At 40.1% G+C, this 26310-nt stretch overlaps 1 protein-coding gene across 1 annotated transcript in view; it reads right to left on the bottom strand.

Annotated features, from left to right (window-relative positions):
• SUGCT (succinyl-CoA:glutarate-CoA transferase) overlaps positions 1–26310 on the bottom strand; it is a 977794-nt gene that overhangs the window by 933891 nt on the left and 17593 nt on the right. The window contains exons 5-7 of the mRNA XM_055144204.1: positions 26195–26280; positions 25647–25697; positions 22227–22347 (exon numbers count right to left, since the gene is read on the bottom strand). Coding sequence (XP_055000179.1) covers positions 22227–22347; positions 25647–25697; positions 26195–26280 — 258 coding nt within the window. The remainder of the gene's footprint in view (positions 1–22226; positions 22348–25646; positions 25698–26194; positions 26281–26310) is intronic.

Here is a 26310-nt window from a genome sequence, read left to right as displayed (position 1 = left end):
AAGATACTAAGCTTTCATGAAATTAGTGTTATCTGAAATTTATATAAAATTTATTTTTATCCTTAATTAATTTATTCTTAGATAAGAATATGCCAAAATCAGGAACAACAAGTCTCACAATGGAGACCTTACTGGTGCCCACTCGAGCAAATCAAGGAACAACGGGGTAACAATGCTACAGTGCAGTGCTATCTAACATTTCTTCTTAAATTTCTGGATTTATTTCCCAGACTTATTAATATAAGGGAAAACAAGTCAGTTCTGATGATAGAGGTGTTGTCTGATGGCCAAGTCTTGGCATGTTCATCAGGAACATCTCTGAAACATCCAGGTTCTGGAGGCACTGAAAAGACTATTATCTTGACACTAATTAACACTGCCAGCTTTCCCCCTCTTGCTAGTCCCTAAGAGATTCTTTAAATTGGGAACTATTATATCCAACTAGTAGAGATCAGAAGCCAAGAATGAAATCAACTGATTCTAGATTTATTCCAGACTTCCAAGCCCAGATTCTCTTTTCTTCTGGAATTTTAAAACATTCATAAAACTTAATCTAAACTTTAAGTCTTATATTTCTCTTTCATCAATTATGGTATTTAAAATGGAACTGGAATTGGTCTAACTCACAAAACTGAGTCACAGGACAGTAGTTGACACATAGATATAGTACACCTAGAGAGTTATTTTAGAAGCAATTTTGTCTCTAACATAACGGGGAATCATTTTCTCCATGTTCTAGTCCAGCTGATTTTCCCAATTTTGTAAGGAAAATTACCATAATATATATTCCTCGTAGCCAGAACTAACTCACTATTAACATTAAAATCGTCCTTATTTTTGGAAAAGGATATTTAGAAATTGTTTATGAGAAAAAGTAAACAAGTCAGTCTTTTATTATATTAAATATTATCTTTTAAATTTTTGATGACATATCTCAGATTTGTTCTGCTTAGTATTATTCTTTACCACCTGTAAAACTTTGAGTTTGAAGAATTTCAATGAAAGCATCTCACTGATATTTAAATCTTCAAATCCAAAACAAATGCCACAAGTGCCAGAAAACCAATGGAGGATATGCAAAAAAATTATTAAATTCATTTTTCCAGTCTTTATCATCCACTTGAGGTTATTTAAGAAATAGGGGGCTGGAGCGATAGCACAGTGTGTAGGGCGTTTGCCTTGCACACGGCCAACCTAGGTTCGATTCCTAGCATCCCATATGGTACCCTGAGCACCGCCAGGAGTAATTCCTGAGTGCAGAGCCAGGAGTATAGGGAGCCATTTTACAGAGCTCTTATCTTCTAGTCAAGCGGAGGCTGCTTGGGATTCCTGTAACAAAGATGCACTGCTGATCTTATCATTTCGCCATTTGTCTCTCACTAGCCAACATCCATGCCTAATCTGCATTTTACTACTGTTCCTATGAGGGTCCAATCATGCATACTATACCACCTCCTCCCAGCAGAGAGGCATAAGTATTGTAACTGCAGTAGAATAAACACTCTCTCTCTCTCTCTCTCTCTCTCTCTCTCTCATATATATATATATATATATATATATATATATAAAATCCTCCTCCTCCTCCTCCTCCTCCTCCTCCTCCTCCTCCTTCTGGCTCTGCGTCTGTTCATTCAGCTGCATCCCCTCCTTAGCCCCACGAAGGGTCCTCCCTGCTGGACAGGACAGAACCCCCACACAGGAGTAACCCCTGTGCATTGCCGGGTGTGACCCAAAAAGGAAAAACTAAATAAAAAAAAGAAATAGTGGAAAGGTAATTAAGACTTTTTACAAGAACTTAATTTAGAAAGAATTGCCAATAAGTTGTCCATTTCTACCTACAAGAGGAATATAAGTTATAATGTCAATAAGTTATTCATTTCAACCTCCTCTACTTCATTTCAAATGAAGGACACTTCATGAAAATTATCTGCAATCTTGACCTGTGTTCAGAAAATATGAAATTATCTATCTAGGAGAGTACAGCGGGTAGGGCATTCGCCTTGCATGCGGCCCACCCGAGTTCAATTCCTCTGCCCCTCTTAGAGAGCCCGGCAAGCTACTGAGAGTATCTTGCCCGCACGGCAGAGCCTGGCAAGCTACCCGGGGCGTATTCGATATGCCAAAAACAGTAACAATAAGTCTCACAATGAAGACATGACTGGTGCCCACTCGAGCAAATCGATGAGCAACAAGATGACAGTGATACAGACAGTGATCTAGGACTTTACATATGAAAAGAAAAAAAGCGAGGATCTATGGTTATATCTGTTAAAGGCGGCAGAACTAACGGGTTTCAGACTAAACTGCACTCCCAATAGACATGAGAAAGAGGAATAAGTTTTCCCTATGGACCATCAAGGGGAGGAACCTGCTCATTTCAAAAAGATTTTACCCATGAGCCATAGGGCTACATATCAATCAAAATGACCTGTGAATGAGAGAGAACAATAAAAGGTCATAACAATAGAAGAGAGGTCATAATATTCTGAGATCTACAAGTCTGTGCTGAGCCAGTGACCCAGTGCAGTGGTGAGGCAGCTGGCAGGCATGTGTGAAGCACTGGGTTCAATCCTGGCATCACATATACTGTTTCTGAAAAAGAAGACGTCACTTTCTGAGTGCACCTCAGAGGCTTCAATGCAAGTCTATAACTAAGTTATGCCAGGCAAGCAGTAGATTTTTAATGTCAATATATTCATTTTCCTTGCTTAAAAAGGCCTGAATAAAAGGAATTATGAATAGCAGATAGCAAACAATAGGAAAAAACAATCATGGAAGAATGAAGAAAATAATTAGCTTCTTCCAATATAAACACAAATATAAATATACACTCACACTCCCTCTTGTCAAGTGTCCAAAAAGGTAAGCTTAAGGAGAGGAAGGGACAAGCATAATTTATTTTGAGGTTTATACTTTTTACTGGGTTGGAGATTTTAGTTTATCTGTGTTTGGGGGTCACACCCCACATGCTCAGGGCTTACTCCTGGCTCTGTGTTCAGCACTCCTGGAATGCTCAGGCACCACATATGGTGGTGAGGATCACACCCAGAAGGGGCTCCATACAAGGCAAGGACTCTGCCCAATGCACTATGGCTCCTATTAATACTTCACATAAAACAGCTGGTGGAGGACTGGGGGGGCATCATGAATCTACAGGGTTTGCCTGGGATTTTATCCATGAGCAAGAAAAACAAGGCAAGAGTGCAGGTTTGCAGAGTAAAGGTGACCAAGTCCATGCAGGTTTGCCAAGTAAAGGTAACCAAGTCCGTGCTCACACTCCTGGGTCCAGCTTATGCCCATCTGTTCTGTACATAAGGGTGTTTCTAAGTAAAGCTAGACAGGTTATTCCTTTGAAGTACAAGAACACCGCACCTCCTGGATTCACCTTTCGACTCCATCCTACAGGCAAATCTTAATCCCTAGGTGAAAGTTGTGTTTTGAAATCTTGTAATGATGTACTATGCATCTCTTCATCTACAAAGATGGTGTCATTATTGGCTTAAATAATGAGTTTGGTATCTATCTCGAGGTACACTTTTGCTAGGGATCACTAACTAAAAAGTAGAACAGATGGCCACACTCAGATGGCAGATAACCAATCTCTATTTTCAGAGGGGAAAGAAGCCAACAGATATACTCTTAATTTAAATACATAATTCCCAATTACTTTACTATGAGGGTCATTTTTAAAACCATATACTTATTTTTCATCTATTCAGTCAAGAAATGATGTCCAATGCCATGTAAGTACCATGTGATTTAACTTGGACTACTGATTTAAGAGGATAAAAGACACTTGTTTGTTACTTAATTACTTCATTGACTTCTTTTGTTTCCTTTCATCCTATTCTGATTCCTTCCTTCTTATCCCCTCTACTTCCATTTCTTACGTCCTTCCTTCTTTCATTACTTTCAACATTTTTAGGTTTTATAGTGAAAGCAGACTTTAAATTATCTTATTCCAAAAATGATGGTTATGAGACTTATGTACGGCACAGCCTGGCAAGCTCTCCGTATCATATTAGATATGCCAAATACAAGAACAATGATGGGTGTCATTTCCCTTACCCTGAAAGAGCCTCCAATGCAGCATCACTGGGAAGAACAAGTAAAGAGAGGCTGCTAAAATCTCAGGGCTAGGATGAACAGAAATGTTACTGGTGCCTGTTCGAGCAAATCAATGATCACTGGGATGACAGTAATACAGTGGTACAGTGATGAGACTGCAGAAAATGGTGTGCATATATATATATATATGTAAATACTGACAAATATACATATACATATATGTGTAAATGCAGACATACAACTATATACACACAGAGACTAAGAGGGAGTCCTGTTTTTGTTACTTGGCACCTCACTGTCCCCCAGCAACCACGGAGAGTGGTCCCTAAGCATCCAGCTGTGAGCTGCCTCCATGCACAGCTGGGTGGGGCCCAAACCCAAACAAACAAAAATCCAACTGCGGTAATGTTTTGTTTTGTATTCTTGTTGCCATGATATGAACACTGGATTCAGTTACTAGATGATTTGTCATGTTGATTTGGTTTTACCGTTATCTATTATTGATTCTGAAAAACTATTGGGGCCTATTTTAACAAAAAAAAATCATTTTACCAGCCCTCTCCGAAAATCAGCATTATTTCAATGTTTATGATGAAGCAGTCGATTACAGGGCTCTCCTGTCCCGCCCCCCACTGACAGTAGGTGACCCCTCCTCTAGTCTTGTCCACACTGGCACTGATTCTTTTATAACAGCATAATTTTTGAGTACTGAGGACAGTAATAGTACAGCAGATAAGATGCTTGCCTTACACCCTGGTTTGACCCCCAGCAACATCCCAGGTACCCAACCAGGAGTGATCCCTGAGCACTGAGCCAGGAGTAATCCCTGAGTACTGCTAGGTGAGCCACCCCCCAAAAAAATCCAAAATAACAATTCATGAGTACATGCCACAGTATATTTTTAACGCATTTATAAAGTGCTTCTGACCCTAAGATTTCAGAGGCAGAGGCCTTGACTATATGTTTCTGAGTACTCCACACAGGAATGCACAGGACATGTGTTTGAGTGGGGCATTGGAGGGCAAAGGTAAGGAAGGAAGGAAATTCCAGGGCCTTTCTCAATCTCTCACTATCTGTTATCTTCCAGGGTTGTGATTCATCTTCTTGGTATTTTAGGTGACTTCTGAGGGACCAAAATTTTTTAATGTTAAGTTATTTTAATCACATCTTTATTTCTAGGCAGACAAAAATTAAATAATTTATAATCTGAAAAAGCTCAAAATGATTTTATAATTGGTTTGTCCTTTTAGCAAAGGAAAGTTAAAATCTGATTTTACTCAAACATTCTGCATACTTTAAGATCTTTAACTTTAATTTTTCTCTTTTTTTTTTTGCTTTTTAGGTCACACCCGGCAATGCACAGGGGTTACTCCTGGCTCTGCACTCAGGAATCGCCCCTGGCGATGCTCAGGGGACCATATGGGATGCTGGGAATCGAACCCGGGTCGGCCGCGTGCAAGGCAAACACCCTACCCGCTGTGCTATTGCTCCAGCCCCCAAAGATCTTTAACTTTAATTTTAAGATCCTTGTAATAACTCAGCTTGACCACACACACTAACATTTTATTAACTAAATAAGGCAAATCTGCCTACCATTTTCTCCCTTAAACTATCTACTCTTGTCCCTTTGGTTTTATATATGCTATCCCTTCACTAGCTAAGGACCATCCCTTGAGCCTTTTCTCATGTTTCATTTTTTGGACCACACCCAGCTGTGCTCAGGGGTCATTCCTGGTGGAGCTGGAGGACCAAATGCCAGGCCAGAGCTGAGCCCAGGTCAGCCACTGCAAGGTAAGTAAGTGCCTTATCTGCTGTACTCCCTCTTAGGCCTGTCCTTTCCACATAAAATTAAAGAGTGGCTGTAAGAAAGAGGACCAGCCTGGCATATCAAGTCCAGCTAAAAAAAAAAAAAGGTGGCTATAACTCTGGAATGCTCTCTCTGATTTCAACTCTGAGATCCCTCATGAGGCCCCATTCCCAAAGTCAAATCCTATGATGTGTCCTTTCAAGGACGCAGATTAAGAACATGACACAAAATGATTTACAATACTCAAAAAGGCACTTTGTAGGCCTTTCATTTTTAAAAAATGTGGAAATGAATATACACAATGTTCCCACCACAAAAATCAGTCTAGTTAATACTAGTGTTTCATCCTTTCAGAAAGAAAGAGTAATAAAATTAATAATAAAAAAATTTTTATTGTGGTAGAGGATTCTTATTGCCAAACTTTTATAAGTAATAGCATGCTCAGAACACAGAGGAAGGTAAAATGGAAACTAAACTGTTAAAAAAAAATCATTGTACTTTCAAAAATATAGATAGAGTCACTCAAAAAACTTTTCCTTAAACAATAGAAATAATTCCTTGCAGTATTCACTCTCCATACAACGGGACATAGGAAACACTAGAATTTTTTCAAAAATTCCTAGTGAATTATAACTTTTTAAACACTGCCCCCTAATGTTCCTCTTACTCCACTCCCTCTGAAATGTTGAGGATCGTGCTAAGAAAAATAATCCGGTCCCCATTCCCCTGTGCGCAGCCTAGCATTTTTGTCAGACCGACCAGATTTTGCAGACAGAGGCAACCTCAATCACCCAACTGTCAGAGTGTATTAAAGTGATTTTCCAAACCATTCTAAGATTACTCTCATCAGCAAAAAGGCCAACATGTGAGTGAGAACAGACCAGGCTGGTTTGGACAGCACTAACATGACAGTAATACCCCTGGGCAACATGTGAGAAGTCTGGGATCACAATCATAACATATGCAACCTCAGAATGATCTAATTAGTGTAATTAAAAAATTTAAATATCACCTAGAATATCAAATTTCTGAAAATATATATAGACATACATATTAATTTATATTGCATACACACAAACACACAAACTCATGACTCACAGTGATCTTTGTCTGGAATATATTGATTTCAAACTTCCCTGGGAAAAAAATTTATTCATATCTTCCACTATGGTAAATATGGTTAACAACAAAAGTGGATAGAAAAGATACATGATTCTCAAGTATAGTTGTTCTTGTTATATAAAGTTCATGTCATTAGTTAACAATAATATATGTCTAAGTATAGAAAACAGAGAGACTAAATAATTAGTAAAGAAGCTTGAGTTTTTAGACTATTACTAAACAGCTGTGTGACCTTGGCCAGTCCAGATGTTTCCTTATCAGAAAATAAGGGAAAATGGTCTTATGGGTGTTTTTCTAATGACTGTGAGGAAGAGGGATGCAGAACCATGGAACTGTGAGAGGTACTTTCGAGACAATCCATGCCTCTCCCGGCATCTGCATATTCACCCTCCTTATCACAGAAAGGCATCTGACATTCCCATTTTACCCCTAGCCGAGAACTACTGAATTATGTAACCATTCTCCAGGTAACTTCACACTAAAATGTTTATATGATATCTGAGAACTGGAATAAAACTATTGATATAATCGCAGATGTGAACCTTTGAAAAATGTGGTATTTCCCACATACTGATGAGAACTACTTGAAAACAACACATTATTTTTCTATCCTCTTTTGCTATGGTAAAATGCAATATTATTCTTAACCCTCATCTAACTCAAAATCCACATTCTTTTGTGAGTTTGTAGAACTTGCCACTATAATAGCAATTATTTCACCATGCATTGGCATGAGGCCTGGCCATGCAAATTGCATTAAACAAAGGAATTCTTGAGGATCTGATGAGAGCTAGAGCTTTAAACATGCTTGTGAGACTGAATTTGTGAGACTAGTACGCACTTGCATTTCTCACTCTAAGTTAAATAAGCAGCTGGTATTCTTATACTCCAAGGAGACACAGTGAGCAAACTAGGCCTCAACATGCAATTTAGAGCCAAACATAACCAGTAGAGATTAATTAAATTCCAGTTCAAAGACAGACTGAATATTTCAGAGGCTGGCCTCATGCAACACAAGTGCCTTTATCTCCTGTACTATCTGAGTTTGGTTTTTCCCCCTTTTTATTTATTTAATTTTTTTTTTATTAGTGAATCACCATGAGTTACAGTTACAAACTTATGAGCTTTCATGTTTGCATTTTGTTTACATCCCTCCACCAGTTCCCAGTCCCCTCCACCAGTGTTCCCAGTATCCCTCCCAACCTCCCACCCCATCCCCCCAACCCCACCTCACCTCTGTGGCAGGGCATCCCCTTTTGATCTCTCTCTCCTTTTGGGTGCTGTGGTTTGCAACAGAGGAACTGCGTGGCCATCGTGTTTGGTCTATATTCTATTTTCGGTGCACATCTCCCATCCCGTGTGGGTCCTCAAACCACACTTTACTTGGTGTTCCCTTTTCTATGTGAGCTGCCCCTTCCTCCAGCGTGTGAGGCCAGCTTCCAAGCCTGGGAGCCAACCTCCTGGCACTTATCTCTACTATTCTTAGGTGTTAGTCTCCTATTCTGTTATTTTATATTCCACAGATGAGCGCAATCTTTCTATGCCTGTCTCTCTCTTTCTGACTCATTTCACTTAGCATGATTCTTTCCATGTTGATCTACTTATATGCAAATTTCATGACTTCATCTTTCCTAACAGCAGCATAGTATTCCATTGTGTAGATGTACCAAAGTTTCTTTAACCAGTCATCTGTTCTAGGGCACTCGGGTTTTTACCAGATTCTGGCTACTGTAAATAGTGCTGCAATGAACATTCGAGTGCAGATGTCATTTCAACTGTACCTATCTGAGTTTCTTGATCAATTTTTTTAATTGAATCGCCATGAGATATAGAGCATTACAAAACTGTTCATGATTGAGTTTCAATCATACTATGTTCCAACACCCATCCCTCCACCAGTGTAATTTCCCAGCACCGATGTCCCCAGTCTCCCTCCCATGAGCAAATATTTTCAATATTTAAAAAAATGTGAGGGGTCAGAAAGACAGTACAGTGGACAAGTCACTTGTCTTGCTCACTGCTGACCACAATGCATCACTAAGAGTGATTCCTGAGCTCAGAGCCAGCAGTAATCTCTGAGCACTGCCAAGCGTGGCCCCAAAACAAAGAAAAAAACTTTTAAATATTTTTAAATGTATATCCTCTTCCTGTATTAGGAATAAAATATAGTAATTAAATATTTACTTCATTATATAGGCTTTTTTGATACTCTAAAACAAATGTCATTCTATAATTCTTTAAAACAAATGCTCGGAATATCATGTTTCACTCAAGTGAGAGATGGAATCCGGAGTTCCGACCTCCATCGATGATCAAGGATCAGGGACGCTGTCTCATTCCCAAGGCATCAACAATCAGATGGGCTAGACACATAATGCGATTTAGAGACCACCACTGGTCTAGAACTGTTACCTACTGGATTCCATGGGACCTCAAAAGACCATGTGGCTGCCCACCTACAAGATGGTCAGACTTCTTCGTCAAAACCCTGAATGAACGGTTTGAGGCTCTTTCTGTTTCTGGAGCGAGCAGACACCATTGGGCTATACTAGCACGTGACAGGGAAGAATGAAGACGTTATTGGTGCCCACTCGAGCAAATCGAGGATCAATGGGATAACAAGTTATACAAGTGATAAAAGAAATGAGATATCAGGCCTACTATGTACCAAACTCAAGCTATCCTCAGAAAGTTTCTCTGGAACATATAAATACCACAAATGTGGGGGTTTCGGTTTTGCTCTTGGTCACTGGTAATCACCTGCTGCCTGTATCACAGGAGTACCTCAGTAAACAGACAGGGTGCATGGCACTCAATGCAGGCTCTGTAGGTGACACAGACATCGCCTGCCTGCCTGTGCCAGCAGTGCACTTTCCTCAGTGAAGATCTCCGGTAGTTTCGGTGTGAAGCTTCAAGTAATCTATTTGGAGGAGGCTGATTCTCTCCCTTCTCACCTGTCAACTAATGAACTTACTATGTTCATGAAAAAAGAATCTGTGGGGGCCAGGAACACAACTCATGTGGTCAGAGCAAGGCACTGGGTTGGCCTGCATGGCCTCCTGACAATAGCCCACGTGCCTAATAATGTGTAAAAATCATTGACAGTTTCATGCTGCAATGATTCATTAAACACCCACTGCGAATCAGGTCCTAGACGGGACAGGAACTGCTGCTTCTGAGATTAATTAACTGGAATACTGTAACCTCCCCACCCCAAGGGACCCAGCCCCAGCAACCGACCTCCACCACCCAACTGCCGCCACGCTCCAGGCCATTTTCCACACGCTCAGGCCGAGCCTCATGCATGAGTTAACATATTCCTGGACCACGTGGCCGCACAGCATCATACAGGGAAATACAGGGTCTCTCAGAGACCCTGGCAAGCTACCAAGAGTATCCCGCCCACATGGCAGAGCCTGGCAAGCTCTGTGGCATATTTGATGGCATATTCAATATGCCAAAAACAGTAACAATAACAGTTCTCATTCCCCTGACCCTGAAAGAGCCTCCAATCACTGAGAAAAACGAGTAAGGAGAGGCTGCTAAAACCTCAGGGCTGGGACGAATGGAGATTTTACTGGCACTCAAGTAAATCGATGAACAACGGGATGACAGTGATACAGTGATACAGTGATTTACAATATTATCTATGGAAAAACTGGCACCTTTTAAGAGCTAACAAACTTCTTTTTAAAGTCCCTCTCCTTGACCCTTTCCTGTTCCTGTCTGTTGTTGTTGTTGTTGTTGTTGCTGTTGCTGTTGCTGTTGCTACTTACACATATATCTGGCTGTAGTACACTCACATTTTTACCTGCGGCTCACCAGGGGGTTGAACACTAACTCTCTTCAAGCCAAATGCTTATTACTCATTCACTAACTCAAGAAGCCCCTGTTGAGTCCCTAAAATTTGTTCCTCACTGTGTGTGGAATGCAAATAGACCATAAGCCTGCAGGACAGTACAGGAGACAAGACACCAAATAAGCAAATATAAAACATGATAGGGTTCAGATATTAAGAAAGTATTCAGAGAAGCTGGTCATACAAGGTATGACCTAAAGCACAGAGAAACAGAAGTAGTTAGAAGACGTTTTAAGCAATGTGAACATCAGGTACAAAGGTTATGCTGAGAGAAAAATCATGGTGAACTTAGGGAAGGCAAGTAATTCAAGCCCAAGGAAACTGTATTTTTTAAGTTTTCTACTTGAACATCCACAGTTTTCACAGTTTTAAGCTTAAACTGTCTTTGGATGGAAACATTTTCTTTACCTGGCTGCCAGAAAGTTTTCTTCTGACCTCATGTACAATTTTCAATCTTCTTCATTTGTGTCCTTGTTATCTCCAAAACACCTCATTATTGATGGTAATCCTTCTTAGAACTTCAAACTCTATTTTCTTGTCTTAGAAAAGTGATACTTATTTTATTAGTTACACAGGTGGGGGGGGGGCTCAAGGCGGGGGGGGCTAGGGGCGTGGGGGGGGTTGGGGTGTGAGGGGGTGGGGTGGAGCTATACTGGGATTCTTGGTGGTGGAATATGAGCACTGGTGAAGGGATGGGTATTCGAGCATTGTATAACTGAGATTTAAACCTGAAAAATTTGTAACTTTGTAACTTTCCACAATAAAAAATTTAAAAAAAAAAAAAAGAAAGAAAAGTGATACTTATATTTCTTCTCCAATTAGGATGTCATAATATACAAAATATGTAATATCGCAAAGTTATGCAGAGAAGAGATAAAGGAAAAGAGAAAAGAGCAGCAGTGTTGACAAATGCAGCAGAGGCCAGGAAAAGTATTCGCAACGCTCGCCTGTCCTTTGCCAACTACAAGACCAAGATGACTGCCCTCCAACGTCCTGATGGATCTATCACATCTTCCAGAAAGGCAATGGAGAGGATTATTCACAACTTCTACTCAGATCTCTTCAACAGCCACATCTACCTGCCCACATACCAAATTCCGCAGGATGGATATGTCGTTCCCAATGTCCACCCTTCAGAAATCCGACAAGCCATTTCATTGGTAAAGATGCGTACAGTACCCAGTCCAGACAAGGTCAGACCCAAACACCTAAAGAATCTGCCGCCAGTACTCATCAATACTCTGGCTCGGTTCTTCACACGCTACCTGTCTGAATGCAAGGTTCTGTCCCAATGGAAAACCAGCAGGACCGTACAAGGGAGACAGCCACAATATCGGCCAACTATCACCCAATCTGCCTGTTATCCTTCGTCTACAAGTTGTTCACTGGAGTCATCCTGAATAGAATAGGCAAAACACTAGATGAAGGACAACCATGCAAGCAAGCTGGGTTCCGAAAAGGATTCAGCACGATCGACCATATCCACAGAGTGAGTAAAGTCATCAAAGTTTCGATGATGTTCAAGATGCCGCTCTGTCTAACGTTCATCGATTTAAAGAAGGCCTTCGATTCTATTGAGACTGAAGCGGTATTCAAAGCCCTAGCCAAATAAGGCATTCAAACTCAGTACATCAAGATCCTCCATGAGCTATATTACAGATTCACCACCAGGATCTCACCATTCTATAAAGAAGTGACCATTGATGTAAAGAGAGGGGTTCAGCATGGTGATACCATTTCCCTGAAACTCTTCAATGCCACCCTCGAGAACATCATGTGACGACTGGAATGGGAAAGAATGGGAGTGAAGATAGACGGTCGGCTACTACACCACCTCTACTTCGCTGATGACATCGTTCTCATAATACCAAACATTAGCCAAGCGGCACAAATGCTGGCCGACTTCGACCACAAGTGTGGAAAGGTCAGACTGCAGATGAATCTCATGAAGACAATGTTCATGAAAAGCAAACTAGTCCTGATGTTCTATTTGCTCTCAATGGAACAAACATCTCCGAATACAGCAGCTATGTGTGCCTGGGTCAAGAACTCAACATGAGGAACGACTTGGCACCAGAACTGCACAGGAGAAAGAGAGCAGCATGGAACGCCTTCAAGAGCGTCAAAGAAGTGGTTAAGAGGACAAAGAACCTCCGACTCTGGGCACATCTTTTCAACTCCACTATTCTTCCTGCACTAACATACTCCTCAGAGACCTGAGCCCTGTGCAAACAGGATGAAAACGCTATTCAGGTATCCCAAAGAGGAATCGAAAGAGCTATGCTAGGAGTATCACGTTTCACTCAAGTGAGAGAAGGAATCTGGAGTTCCGACCTCCGTCAACGATCAAAAATCAGGGATACTGCCTTGTTTTCCAAGTCATCAAAAATCAGATGGGCCGGACACATAACTCATTCAGAGAGGACTGCTGGACTAGAGCTGTTACCAACTGGATTCCACGGGACCTCAAAAGACCACGTGGCCGCCCACCAATGAGATGGTCAGACTTCTTAGTCAAAACCCTGAATGAACGGTTTGAGGCTCTTCCTGTTCCTGGAGTGAGCAGATATCATTGGGCTACACTAGCAAGCGACAGGGACAAATGGAGACATTACTGGCGCCCGCTCGAGCAAATAGAGGATCAACGGGATGACAAGTGATACAATATACAGACTAAATCTTAAAGATTCTACTAAAAATATTCTAGAATCAAAACTAATATTGCAAACTTGTGGGCCACAAAATTAACAAACAAAATTCTGTTATATTTCTATATGCAAATAATGAACTAGAAGAGAAAACAATTAAAAAAGATAAGTCCATTTAAAATGGTATCTAAGGCTTCTGGAGCCACAGCTGTGCATGGGCTGGGGACCATGTGCTCAAGACCAGAACTCGATGGGACCAGCGGAAGCCAGGCAGAAGACACTCCCAATTCCGGGTTCGAGCTGTAAGGACCTAAAACCTCCAATTACAGGTCAGAGGCCCAGTGGACGTGCCTTCCAGAACCACAGCTGCTAGTCAGTCTCCCTCTCCATACCCCGTAAGAACCATAAACTAGCCTCTTCTGTGGAACTTTCACAAGGGCAGCCTGACCACCAAAAACACATTAGGCCAATAATTCATTAGCCCCCACCTCAATACTACACCAAAAATACTACTACAGCAGCAGCGGTGAGCATCAGAGTCCAAACTGCACATGTACAATGGTAAAGCAATGCAGAAACGCATCAGGTTTAGTGAGTGAAGAAGCCAGCCCAGATGACCAAACCAGTAATAGTGAGCTAAATAACCTCTCTGACAAGGAATTTAGAAGGGAGCTACTGAAGATGCTTAGGGAGCTAAAAGAAACAATGGAATACACTGCCAATAAAATAAAAGAGGATTTGAGAGCAGAAATGAGGAAAATGCAAACAAAATTACACACAGAAATGACAAGTCTGAGAAATCTGGTAGGTGAACTGAAGAACTCAGTGGAAGGCCTCAGCAGCAGAGTGACAGCTGCCGAGGACAGAATCAGTGAGCTCCAAGATGAGGTGCAGAGACTATCCAGACAACAGTAGGAAATGGAAATGAACCTCAAAATAAACCAACAGACATCAAGAGAAAATCTGGAGGAAGCCAAGAGGAATAACATAAGAACCACTGGAGTCCCAGAGGGACAGGAGGGAAACCCAAATGAAGAAGACAGAATTTCTGTAACGTTCCCAGAGCTCAAGAGCACATGCAAGCAGATTTAGAAGGCCCAAAGATACCACTAGAAGAAATCCAAATAAAATTACTCCAAGACACATCCTGATCAGAATGACGAAAACCCTAGACAGAGACAAAATTCTCAAAGCAACAAGATCAAAGAAATTACTTATAAAGGAGCATCGTTAAGATTACCACAGTTGGGGCTGGAGCGATAGCACAGCGGGTAGGGCGTTTGCCTTGCACGCGGCCGACTCCGGTTCGAATCCCAACATCCCATATGGTCCCCTGAGCACGGCCAGGGGTAATTCCTGAGTGCAGAGCCAGGAGTAACCCCTGTGCATCACCAGGTGTGACCCAAAAAGCGGAAAAAAAAAAACAATAAAATAGTTTGCTTTAAAAAAAAAGATTACCGAAGTCTCCCTGCCCCGATGAGACCCAGAGTTGCAGCTAACAAATAGCTCCTCCAGCTCCTCTGGCTCCTGAACAGCCATGATCCCAGAGGCACAAATCAATCTTAGAACCTAGCCACTTTTGGCAGAAATCCCTCCAGACTTAATTACTAAATTATCAGAAATCCAAAATCACGCGGCTGCAGTAGCAGCCGCATGACTTCATATGCTCTTCATAATCAGCAATAGAAAACAAATTACTAATGATGCCTTTTCAGCAGGTCTGATTGTTGGGGAAAATTCCAAATAATAACGGTGGGTTTTGTCAAAATATTGAATGTAATCAAAGTAGAGAGAGAGTAAAGTGGAAATCATCTGCCAAACAGGCAGGGGGAGGGGTGGGAAAGGGGTATACTGGGGTTCTTGGTGGTAGAAAACGTGCACTGGTGAAGAAATGCATGTTTGATTCATTCTATGACCAAGACTTAAACTTGAAGGCTTTGTCACTGTTCTCATGGTGATTCAATAAATAAATTTAAAAAATTTACAGCAGAGGGGCTGGAGCAATAGCATAGCAGGTAGGGTGTTTGCCTTGCACGAGGCCGACCCGGGTTCTAATCCCAGCATCCCATATGGTCCCCTGAGCACCGCCAGGGGTAATTCCTGAGTGCAGAGCCAGGAGTAACCCCTGTGCATCGCTGGGTGTGACCCAAAAACAAAAACAAACAAAAAAAAAATTTACAGCAGATGGTGCCAGATAATTTCGTCATCAGCCACAATCCAGATGTCCTTTCCTCTCAGAAGGGGACAATGTAACACAGCACTGCCATAGCCATGCCACCGGACCCCGCGCCAGGCTGTTTCATTTGGGGTGCCCCAAAGTGGGGCGGTGAGGTCCCTCTCCACCCCAAGGGACCCAGCCTAGCCCCAGCAGCCAAAAACCTACAGAACTCAACCTCGGCCATGCTCACAGCCACTTTCCACATGCTCAGGTCAAGCCTCACCCAAAAGTGAATGTATTTCTGGACTGCGCGACCACAACAACTCATACCTCATACCACCCATACTCCAAGAGTACCGCACCACATTTGGTGGGGTTTTAAGTAGGAGGTAACAAATCTTAGAGGGAATTATTTTTTTTACAGAGACATGCACACACAAACATATATGTATATGTACGTGTATCATATGTATGTATATATGTGTATATATGTATATGATATATATCTATATGTGTATATATACATATATATATATAAAAGCACAAGGCTCAACATTTAACAAGTTAGTGATCTCTTATAGAAGGGCTTATTGGCTCCTGGGTGAAATATAACAATCTTCACACTATTTCCTCTAAGGAAACTTTTTGGAGCATTTTCAGCAGTTTCTCATAACAATACAAAATAAATTATTTCAGTTCTGCTTTGGAGCAGGAATAGAAACAATCAAGATATAGTGGTGGGAAGGTGTAATGCTGGTGGGATTGGTATTAATGTGTTATATTAAATGTAATCAAATATTGTTAATTACTTTATAAAATAATACCACAATACCAGTGGAAGATTTCAATACCTCTTTATAGATCAACCTCTCAATAGATCAACCAGATTCAAGCTTAGCAAGGACATACTTTATCTGAGGGAAGAACTGGAAGAAAGGGGCTTAGTAGATATACACAAAACACTTCATCTTCAAAAAGCTGAATACACAATCTTCTCAAGTGCCTAAGGGACATTCTCCAAGATAAGACTACATGCTGGGCCAAAAAACATACCACCATATGGTGGAATATGTGCGCTGGTGAAGGGATGGGTGTTTGAGCATTGTATAACTGAGACTTAAACCTGAAAGCTTTGTAACTTTCCACATGGTGAATCAATAAAAGAATTAAAAAAAAAAACATACCACCATAAAATTAAGAAGATAGAGATTGTATCAATAATCTTCTCAGACCATAATGGACTGAAAATAGAAGTGAATCACACACACAAACAGAAAATCAAATCAAACACCTGGAAATCAAACAGCTCACTACTGAACGACCAGTAGCTTAGAAAGGAAATCAAAGAGAAAATCAAAAGATTCCTGGAAACAAACAGGAATGAAAACAAACAAAACTTATGTGACACAGCAAAAGCTGTGTTAAGAGGAAAGTTTATAGCTCTACAAGCATTCCTCAGGAAAGAAGAGCGAGCCCATATAATAACCTAACTCACAGCTTAAGAGCTTGGAGAATGACCAACAAAAGTAGCCCAACCCAGGCAGGAAGAAGAAAACAATAAAACTTAGAGAAGAAATTAATGAGAATGAGGTGGAAGCCCAAACAACAATCCAAAAGACCAATGAAACCAAGAGCTGTTCCTTGAGAAAATAAACAAGATCAATAAACCTCTAGCAAGCCAAAGAAAGGGAGAGAGAACACCCTAATAAACAGAATTAGAAATGAAAAGGGGGATATCACAACAGAAACTACAGAAATTCAAAGGACTCTCAGAGATTACTTTGAGAATCTTTATGCCACAAGACAAGAAAACCTCAAGGAAATGGATAAATCCCTAGATTCCTATAGCCTCCCAAGGCTGAACCAGGACCTGGAGTATCTGAACAGACCTATCACCATCAAGGAAACTGAAACAGTAATAAAAAGTTTCCCGGGGCTGGAGTGATAGCACAGCGGGTAGGGCGTTTGCCTTGCACGCGGCCGACCCGGGTTAAAATCCCAGCATCCCATATGGTCCCCTGTGCACTGCCAGGAGTAATTCCTGAGTGTAGAACCAGGAGTAACCCCTGTGCATTCTCTAGTGAATTCCTCCAAATATTTAAAGTGGCCTTATTCCCATCTTTTTCAAGCCTTTCCAGAAAACTGAAGAATCAGAAACACTTCCAAACAGTTTCTATGAAGCAAACATCACCCTGATACCAAAAGCAGACAGAGATGCCACAAATAAAGAGAATTACAGGCCGATGTCCCTGATGAACAGAGACACAAAGATTCTCAACAAAAATCCTAGCAAACAGAATTCAACATCAAAAAGATCATACACCATGACCAAGTAGGACACATCCTGGAGATGCAAGGATGGTTTAACATTCACAAGTCAGTATAATCCATCATATCAATAAAAGATAAAAACCATATGATCATATCAATAGACACAGAAAGCATTTGGCAAGATCCAGCACCCATTCATGATGAAAACTCTCAGCAAAATGGGAATTGAAGGAACTTTCCTCAATTTAGTCAAAGCCAATTAGCACAAGTCCATGGCAAGCATTATTCTCAATGGGGAGAAACTAAAAGCCTTCCCTCTAAGATCGGGGAAAAGGCAAGGTTGCCCACTCTTGCCATTCCTATACAATATAGTACTGGAAGTTCTTGCCATAGCAGTTAGGGAAAAAAAAGGTATCGAGGGCATCCAGATAGGAAAGGAAGAGGTCAAGCACTCAGTATTTGCAGATGACATGATACTATACTTAAAAAATCCTAAGGACTCTACCAAAAACCTCCTAGAAACAATAGGTCTGCATAGTAAAGTGGCAGGCTACATAATCAACACCCAAAAGTCCATGGCTTTCCTATATATAAATAATGAAAAGAAGAAATATATATTAAAAGACAATCCCGTTCACAACAGTGCCTCAGAAAATCAAGTACCTCGAAATCAGCTTAACTAAAGAGGTAAAGTACTTATACAAATAAAACTACAAAACATTACTTGAAGAAATAAAAGAGGACACTAAAAAATGGAGACACATGCCCTGCTCATGGATCAGGAGGATTAACACTGTCAAAATGGCAATAGTCCCCAAAGCAATACACAGATTCAATGTGGTCCCTATAAGGATACCCATGATATTCTTCAAAGAAATAGACATAACACTCCTAAATTTATATGGAACAATAAACCCCCCCAAAAAAGCTAAAGCGATACTTGGGGAAAAAAGATGGGTGTTATCACCTACCCCAACTTCAAACTGCACTACAAAGCAGTAGTAATTAAACAGGCATGTATTGGACTAGAAAGAGACCTGGAGACCAATGGAACAGAGTTGAAAATTCTGTCAAAGACTCTTAAATACATGATTACTTAATCTTTGATAAAGGAGGAAGAAATGTGAAGTGGAACAAGGAAAGCCTATTCAACAAGTGGTGCTGAGAAAACTGGACAGCTACCTGCAAAAAAGATGAACTCTGACCTCTGTCTAATGCCAGGCACAAAAATCTGATCAAAGTGGATTAAAAACCTCAATATCAGACCTGAATCCATAAGGTACATGGAGGAAAATGTAGGCAGAACCCTCCATGACATTGAAGCTAAAAGGATCTTTAAGGATGAAACACCACTGACCAAGCAAGTGGAAAGAAACATAAACAAATGGGAATACATCAAACTAAGAAGCTTCTGCACCTCAAAAGAAACAGTGACCAAAATACAGAGAGAGCCCACTGAATGGAAAAAATTATCCACCCAATACCCATCTGATAAGGGGTTAATATCCAGGATATACAAGACATTAGTAGAATTATACAAGAAGAAAACCTCTAACCCGATCAAAAATGGGGAAAAGAAATGAACAGAAACTTCCTCAAAAATGAAATACATATGGCCAAAAAGCATATAAAAAATGCTCTATATTGCTAATCATCAGGGAGATACAAATCAAAACAATAATGAGATATCATCTCATACCACAGAAACTGGCACACATCAAAAAGAATAACCAGTACTGGCAAAGATGTGGGGAGAAAGGGACTGACTCTCTTTCATTGTTGGTGGGAATGCTGATGGTCCAGGCTATTCCATAAAAACTAGAAACTGAGCTTCCATATGACCCAGTACTACCACTTCTAGAATATATCCAGGGTGCAAAAAGAAGCACAGTAGAAATGATATCTGCACCTGTATGTTGACTGTAGCACTGTTCACAATAAACAGACTCTAGAAACAACCCAAGTGCCTGGGAACAGACGACTGGTTAAAGAAACTTTGGTACATCTACATAGTGAAATACTATGCAGCTGTTAGAAAACATGAAATCATGAAATTTACTTACAAGTGGATGGACATTTAGAGTATCATGCTAAGTGAAATGAGCAAGAAAGAGAGTGGCAGAAAGAATAAGAAAGAATAACTGCACTCATTTGTGGAATATAAAATGACACAATATGAGACTAACTGCCAAGGACAGTAGAGACAAGGGCCAGGAAGATTGCTTCATGGTTGGAAGCCTGCCTCATGAGCAAGGGGAGAAGGCAGCTGGGATAGAGAAGGGACCACTAAGTCAATGGTCATTGGAGGGATCGCTCAGGATGGGAGATGTGTGCTGAAAGCAGACAAAGGACCAAACATGATAGCCTCTCAGTATCTGTATTGCAGACCATAATGTCCAAAAGTAGAGAGAGAGTAAGAGAGAAATTGTCTGCCATTGAGACAGGGGAAAGGGTGGGATGGGAGGTGGGGGGGGGACACTGGGGACATTGATGGTGAAAAAACGTGCACTGGTGGAGGGATGGGTTTTCAATCACTGTGTGACTGAAATCCGAACATGAAAGCTTTGTAACTGTATTTCACGGTGATTCAATAAAAATAAATAAATAAAAATAGTATCCAAAACTATTAATACATAGAAATTAACTTTACTAAGAATGCGAAAAACTATTAAAATTTTAAGTCGCCATTGGTGAGGGGAAGGAGGACGAAGAAGGCAGTAGAAAATGGAAAAATAGTCCATATTCACAGATTGAAAGAAATAAATTGTTAAAAAGATTACCCTAGGCAAAACATTCCATGGGTCCAATAAAATTCGTATAAAAATCCATGACATTTTTCAAGGACTTAAAGACTACTAAAATCTGTATAGAGTCGATCATAAAACTCCCCAAACAGCCAAGGCAATTTTGAGAAAAAAGAAGATAAGCGATACTGCATTTCCTGACTTCAAGTTATACTACAAAGCTATACTGCTCAAAATTATGCGGTGCTGGAACAGACAGGCTCTCAGATTTGAGAGTCCAGAGATTAAATCCTCAGATTTATGTTTAATTAATCTGTGACAAAGAAATTTGGAGCATTAAGTGGAGCAACGAAAACCTCTTCATTAAATGGAGTTAAAAAAAATTGGATAGCCACATGCAAAAGAATAAACTAGAACCATAATATTTCATACCACTCACAAAAGTTAATTCATGGACCAGGGTTTTGCTCACACAGCAAAAGTAGCTCCTTAGTACAGCAGGGCGGGTGTTTGCCATGCATGCGGCTGAGCTGCGTCCAATCCCTGGCACCACATATGGTACCCTGGGCCCTGCCAGGAGAGATCCCTGAACTCGAGTCAGGAATAAGTCCTAAGCACCACTGGTTGTGCCCCACTCTCCCCCTAAAATAAGTCAAATATTGTTTCATAATTTAAAATTTATTTTCCCTTCAACCCAAAAAATGCACACAAACACAAATTCACCAGCATACATTTAAAAACTGACTTTCTAGCTCCTTTCCTTCACTTGGTCTAGCACTTTCTGATAGAATTCCTGTGTGGTCTTAAAGCTGATTAATTTTTCACCTATAATTACATACACAGAGGATAATAACAGTACTCATTCTCTTAACAGAAAAGGCAAAACTATAGATAGGCAATGCAAAGCACTGTAGCACTGTCGTCCCGTTGTTCATCGATTTGCTCAAGCGGGCACCAGTAACATCTCCACTGCGAGACTTGTTACTGTTTCTGGCATATCAAATTCACCACGAGGAGCTTGCCAGGCTCTGCTGTTCGGGTGAGATACTCTCGGTAGTTTGCCAGGCTCTCCAACAGGGCGGAGGAATCAACCCGGGTGAGCCACGTGCAAGGCAAACACCCTACCCGCTGTGCTATGGCTCCAATACAGACAAGCAAGAAGATATATGTGGAAAAAAATATGTGGAAAAAATTCATTTTGGTAAATGTTCTTTAATGGTTAACTTTCAGCAATGTTAAATCACTGAAGTAAAGGTGAGCAAAATCACTTCAAGAAAACCATTAGACGGGGCCTAGAGAGGAGTACAGAGGACAGGGCACTTGCCTCGCACACAGGCGACCTGAATTCAATCCCCATCTTCCTAGATGGTCCCCGAGCCCGATGAGGAATAATCCCTGAATACAGAGCCACAAGTGAGCCTAAACATTACCAGGTATGGCTCGAGAGAGAGATAAAAGAAAGCAAATTATTACTAGAAAGAGGTTTATTACAGAGATAATGAAACACAGAAAATGGAAAAACAACTGAGAAGGCTGCTTGCTGAAATACCTGTAATGGAGCAATAAACGACGTGAGGGGCAACTGTCTCTATGTCTTCATACCCCAGGCCCACTGAAGACAGTTTTCCAGGAACATAGTTTTCCACAAACACATCACAGACAGCTGCAAGCTAGAAGGGAGAGACAGGGATGAATCAGAGCTTTTAGTGGTCCTCCAATATCAACAATCTCGGGGCTGGAGCGATAGCACAGCGGGTAGGGCGTTTGCCTTGCATGCGGCCGACCCAGTTTCAAATCCCAGCATCCCATATGGTCCCCTGAGCACGGCCAGGGGTGATTCCTGAGTGCAGAGCCAGGAGTAACCCCTGTGCATCACTGGGTGTGACCCAAAAAGCAAAAAAAATAAATAGAAATTTTAAAAAAAAATCAACAATCTCCACATGGCAGAACTACAATTTCAGTAAACACAAATGAACCTCACTTTCAATTTAGTCCAGAAAAATCATAGGAAACATAGAATTGCCTAAATTTTGAATTCCTAATTTGGGTCACTTTAAGTATTTAGATAAATTTAAATATTCAGAATCCTAAATTCTAAATACCTGAACTCTGTTCTCAATTCTAAATTAGATAAAAATAAATAAAACAATGACTGCTTTAAATGTAAGAAACGGGTTGCTGTTCAATGGTTCCATGCATTTTCAGAACTGTAAGTGAAGAAAACTAGAGCACAAGTACACAGATACATGAAACACTTTAAACACTAAAAACAATGTCTTTGCTACTCTACATCCTTATTGTACAATATTCCTCATTGCATCATGCACCTTTAGACATTTCTGTCATAATTCTAAATGCCTTCAGAAGTGATGTTTGGCTGTCAGTGGGGTTCGGGGTGGATGCTGGCCCACACCTGGCTCTGTGCTCTGGGAATCATACATGAATTCCAGCCAGCTTTGTAGCCAGTCACATACCAGGCAAGCAAGTACCTTAAGCTTCATACTCTCTCCTTAGCTTCTTATCCTTCCTTTGCAAAGAATTTTAAATGTTTCATAAAAAGAAAAAGATTAAACTACAACCCAGTGAATCAATAACTATCAGAAACCAGGCCTAAATTTTGATTCCCACACAAAAAAATTATTACAAAAATTACACTAGGTTAACCATAAAAAGTCACTACAGTAATTCTTGAACACATCCAAGAGCATAATTCAATAATATTTTAAATCAGTTGCCATGGATTATCACACATACAGAACTACAATCACACACAAACTAATGTATATTTGTTTTAGGCAGTCAATACTTCAACATAAGTCTCACTCCCAGTGTGACCTTCCCTCCACCAATGTCCCCAGTTTCCCACTCAGCCCCCAATCCTGCCCTCTTAGCAGACACAAACAAATTTAGTTTCTATTGCTTATTACAACAAAATGGCACATGGAATTATCGGAAAATATCACCTGCGGGATCACTGAGGGGATGGTTGTTATTCGAGCGTGGTGGGCTTCTACAAAACTTTCCCATCAGCTCTGCTGTGCTCCTCCTGAGCTGTCAGCACTGTGAAATCTGGAGGTGTCACTCAACCATGAACAGGTGGTGGCACTTCCAGGAGTCACAGAGCTGAGTTATTCTTATACTTAATGAAGTCGGGTGAGGGGCCTGGACCTATCTGGAAGGGAGGGAAATCTGTATGCCCTCCATTCAAAACAACGTCACAGAGTTTTCAGCCCAGAAATCAATCTACCTAGGACGAGTTGGAGACTTACTGGCTTAATGCGGTTCAACTGTGGAGCTGGGCCGTTTATGCAGTGGGGAAGATGGGGTATGGTGGCTGCTGGGCCTGGCTAGAAGGGAAAGGAACCTTTCCCTTTCTGCCTGCCCCATTCCGAGAAGGCCACAGTTTTCAACCCAGAGAATGATCTACCAGAGACAATTTGGTGGTCTGATTATATTCCACTGTTTTGGTTTTTTTTTAGCAATCTTTAAAAGAGCAAAATTCATTCCTAGCCATGAGCTGTACAAAAATTGGGCCCACATAATTACTAACTTCTTTTTCAGATGGAAAACCCTGAACTAATATAAACTTTAAATTAAGATATGCAAATAAACTGAGGTTGTCTGTTATTGTGTCATTGAATTTGAGGAATAAGCCAGGAGTAAGTCCCAAGCACAGCCAGGTGTGACCTTCAAAAAATAATAAGTAAATAAAATCTGTAGGTGAATTCCCCAAAAAACATAAACCTAGAAAAAATATGACCCAGAAATATCACTCTTAGGTACATATACATAAGAATTCAAAACAAGGACCTAAATAGATGACCACCACTCAGGAGAAAAATGATAATTTTATTAATATGTATTAGAAAAAGAACTTATATGATAATGTTCATGGCAGCATTATATACAACAGTCAAAATGTAAGAATAACTGATGCCCAGAAACAGATGAACCCATAAAATAGAATGTTATTAATACATGAAAAAGATTGGGGGCCACAGTGACAGCCCACAGCAGCTAGGACAGTTGCTCTGTGTGTGTGTGCATCCAACCTGGGCTTCAATCCCCAACATTCACGTGGTCTCCTGAGCTGGCCTGGAGTAATCCCTGAGCGCAGAGCAAGGAGTAAGCCCCAAGCACATCAAATGTGGTCCAAAAACAAACAAAAAAAAGAAGTCTAACAAAAGCCACAACATGGAGAAAACTTGAATACACTATGATAAGTGAAATTAATTAGACACAAAAGCACGTTACTTTATTGATATGAAACATCCACAAGAGGCAAACTTACAAATAAAAAGTAAGTTAGTGGAAAACTGAAACAACAAGGATTTAGTATAAAAAGTACCTAATTCTGAGCTATCATCATTGGCCATAATTTAAAGGTAGAATTGCTGGGCAAGATCAAAAAGAGGGAAAGTGATATTAATCATTCAACCATTCATAATTAAATCCATAAAATAATTATGTAGGTTTATGTCAAAGGAAATCTATATTCATAGGAGATGTATTCTGAAGGATGTAAGGGCAAGGTTTCATGAAATCATCCGCTTTCAGATAGTCAAAAACATACATACCAGAAATACAGACACACTCCATGATCACTGGAGCATCATTTATACCCCATTAGACATTTCCCTCTAACAAAAATGAGGATTCTAATATTTACTTCACTAGGCAAGACTTAAAGAGATAATATATGAATCACATAAGAGATAATGTAAGTGAAATGTCCAGTTCCTAAGGTTTGATAAAGAGAAAGCACAGTCAATACAAATTAGTAATATAATAGACACATTGACAGAATAAAAAACTGTACAAACTATATATAAAAAATTAAAAGTGAAATCATACTATCAAGGTAATTTTAAATCCTTATGACATTTAAAAACACTGTTAATTCTTATATTTAAATCCCGACTTAGAACCAAGTTGCTAAGACATGTCTCACAAAGAGAGAATACTGTACCTCTTTGATGATTTTCACCCCTTTTGGATCCTTGATATTAACAACGATACTCTAAAAATTGAGAAAATATATATAGAAATAGATTCATAAAGGTTTTTCTCATTTACAGTTCAATAAGAGTCACACAGCATAGACTCCTCTTAAAACAAATCTTTTTTTCCCATGAAATATTTAAATCATTGCCTTTTTACTACAATCCTTATTATCATCAAGCACTAAAAATGGAAATAAAACCAGTAATCATGCCATGTTAATTACTTAGAAATCACTAAAAGATTAATAAATGTAAAGAATCAATGATTTCTCCCTTAGTTTCCATTATAAGCCATTATTCTCATTAAATGAAGTTAATAGAAAAAGAAAGATTAGCAAAAAGTTCTATCCTACTATATTGATTTGATATCTGATGAATAAAATTTCAATTTAATCAAATTTTATTCCTATCTATAAAAATATTTTTTAAAAGCCATGATGATATCAAATTTTTGTTATCTTAAGAGAACTACACAAAGAAAACAAACAAAAAAATATAGGGATATAACTCTTACTTTTTTATTTCGATTAACACTGAGAAAATAAGTACTTTCTGTCCCAACAAAAGGTGGCCCCCAAGCTCGTGTATCATCACCAACTCCTGGAAATAATAGTATGAGTCATTAATTCT

This window comes from Sorex araneus, chromosome 1 (assembly GCF_027595985.1).
Source record: "Sorex araneus isolate mSorAra2 chromosome 1, mSorAra2.pri, whole genome shotgun sequence".
Taxonomy (NCBI): domain Eukaryota; kingdom Metazoa; phylum Chordata; class Mammalia; order Eulipotyphla; family Soricidae; genus Sorex; species Sorex araneus.
Note: the sequence above shows the minus strand (reverse complement) of the source record. Positions and strands in the feature narration are given on the sequence as shown.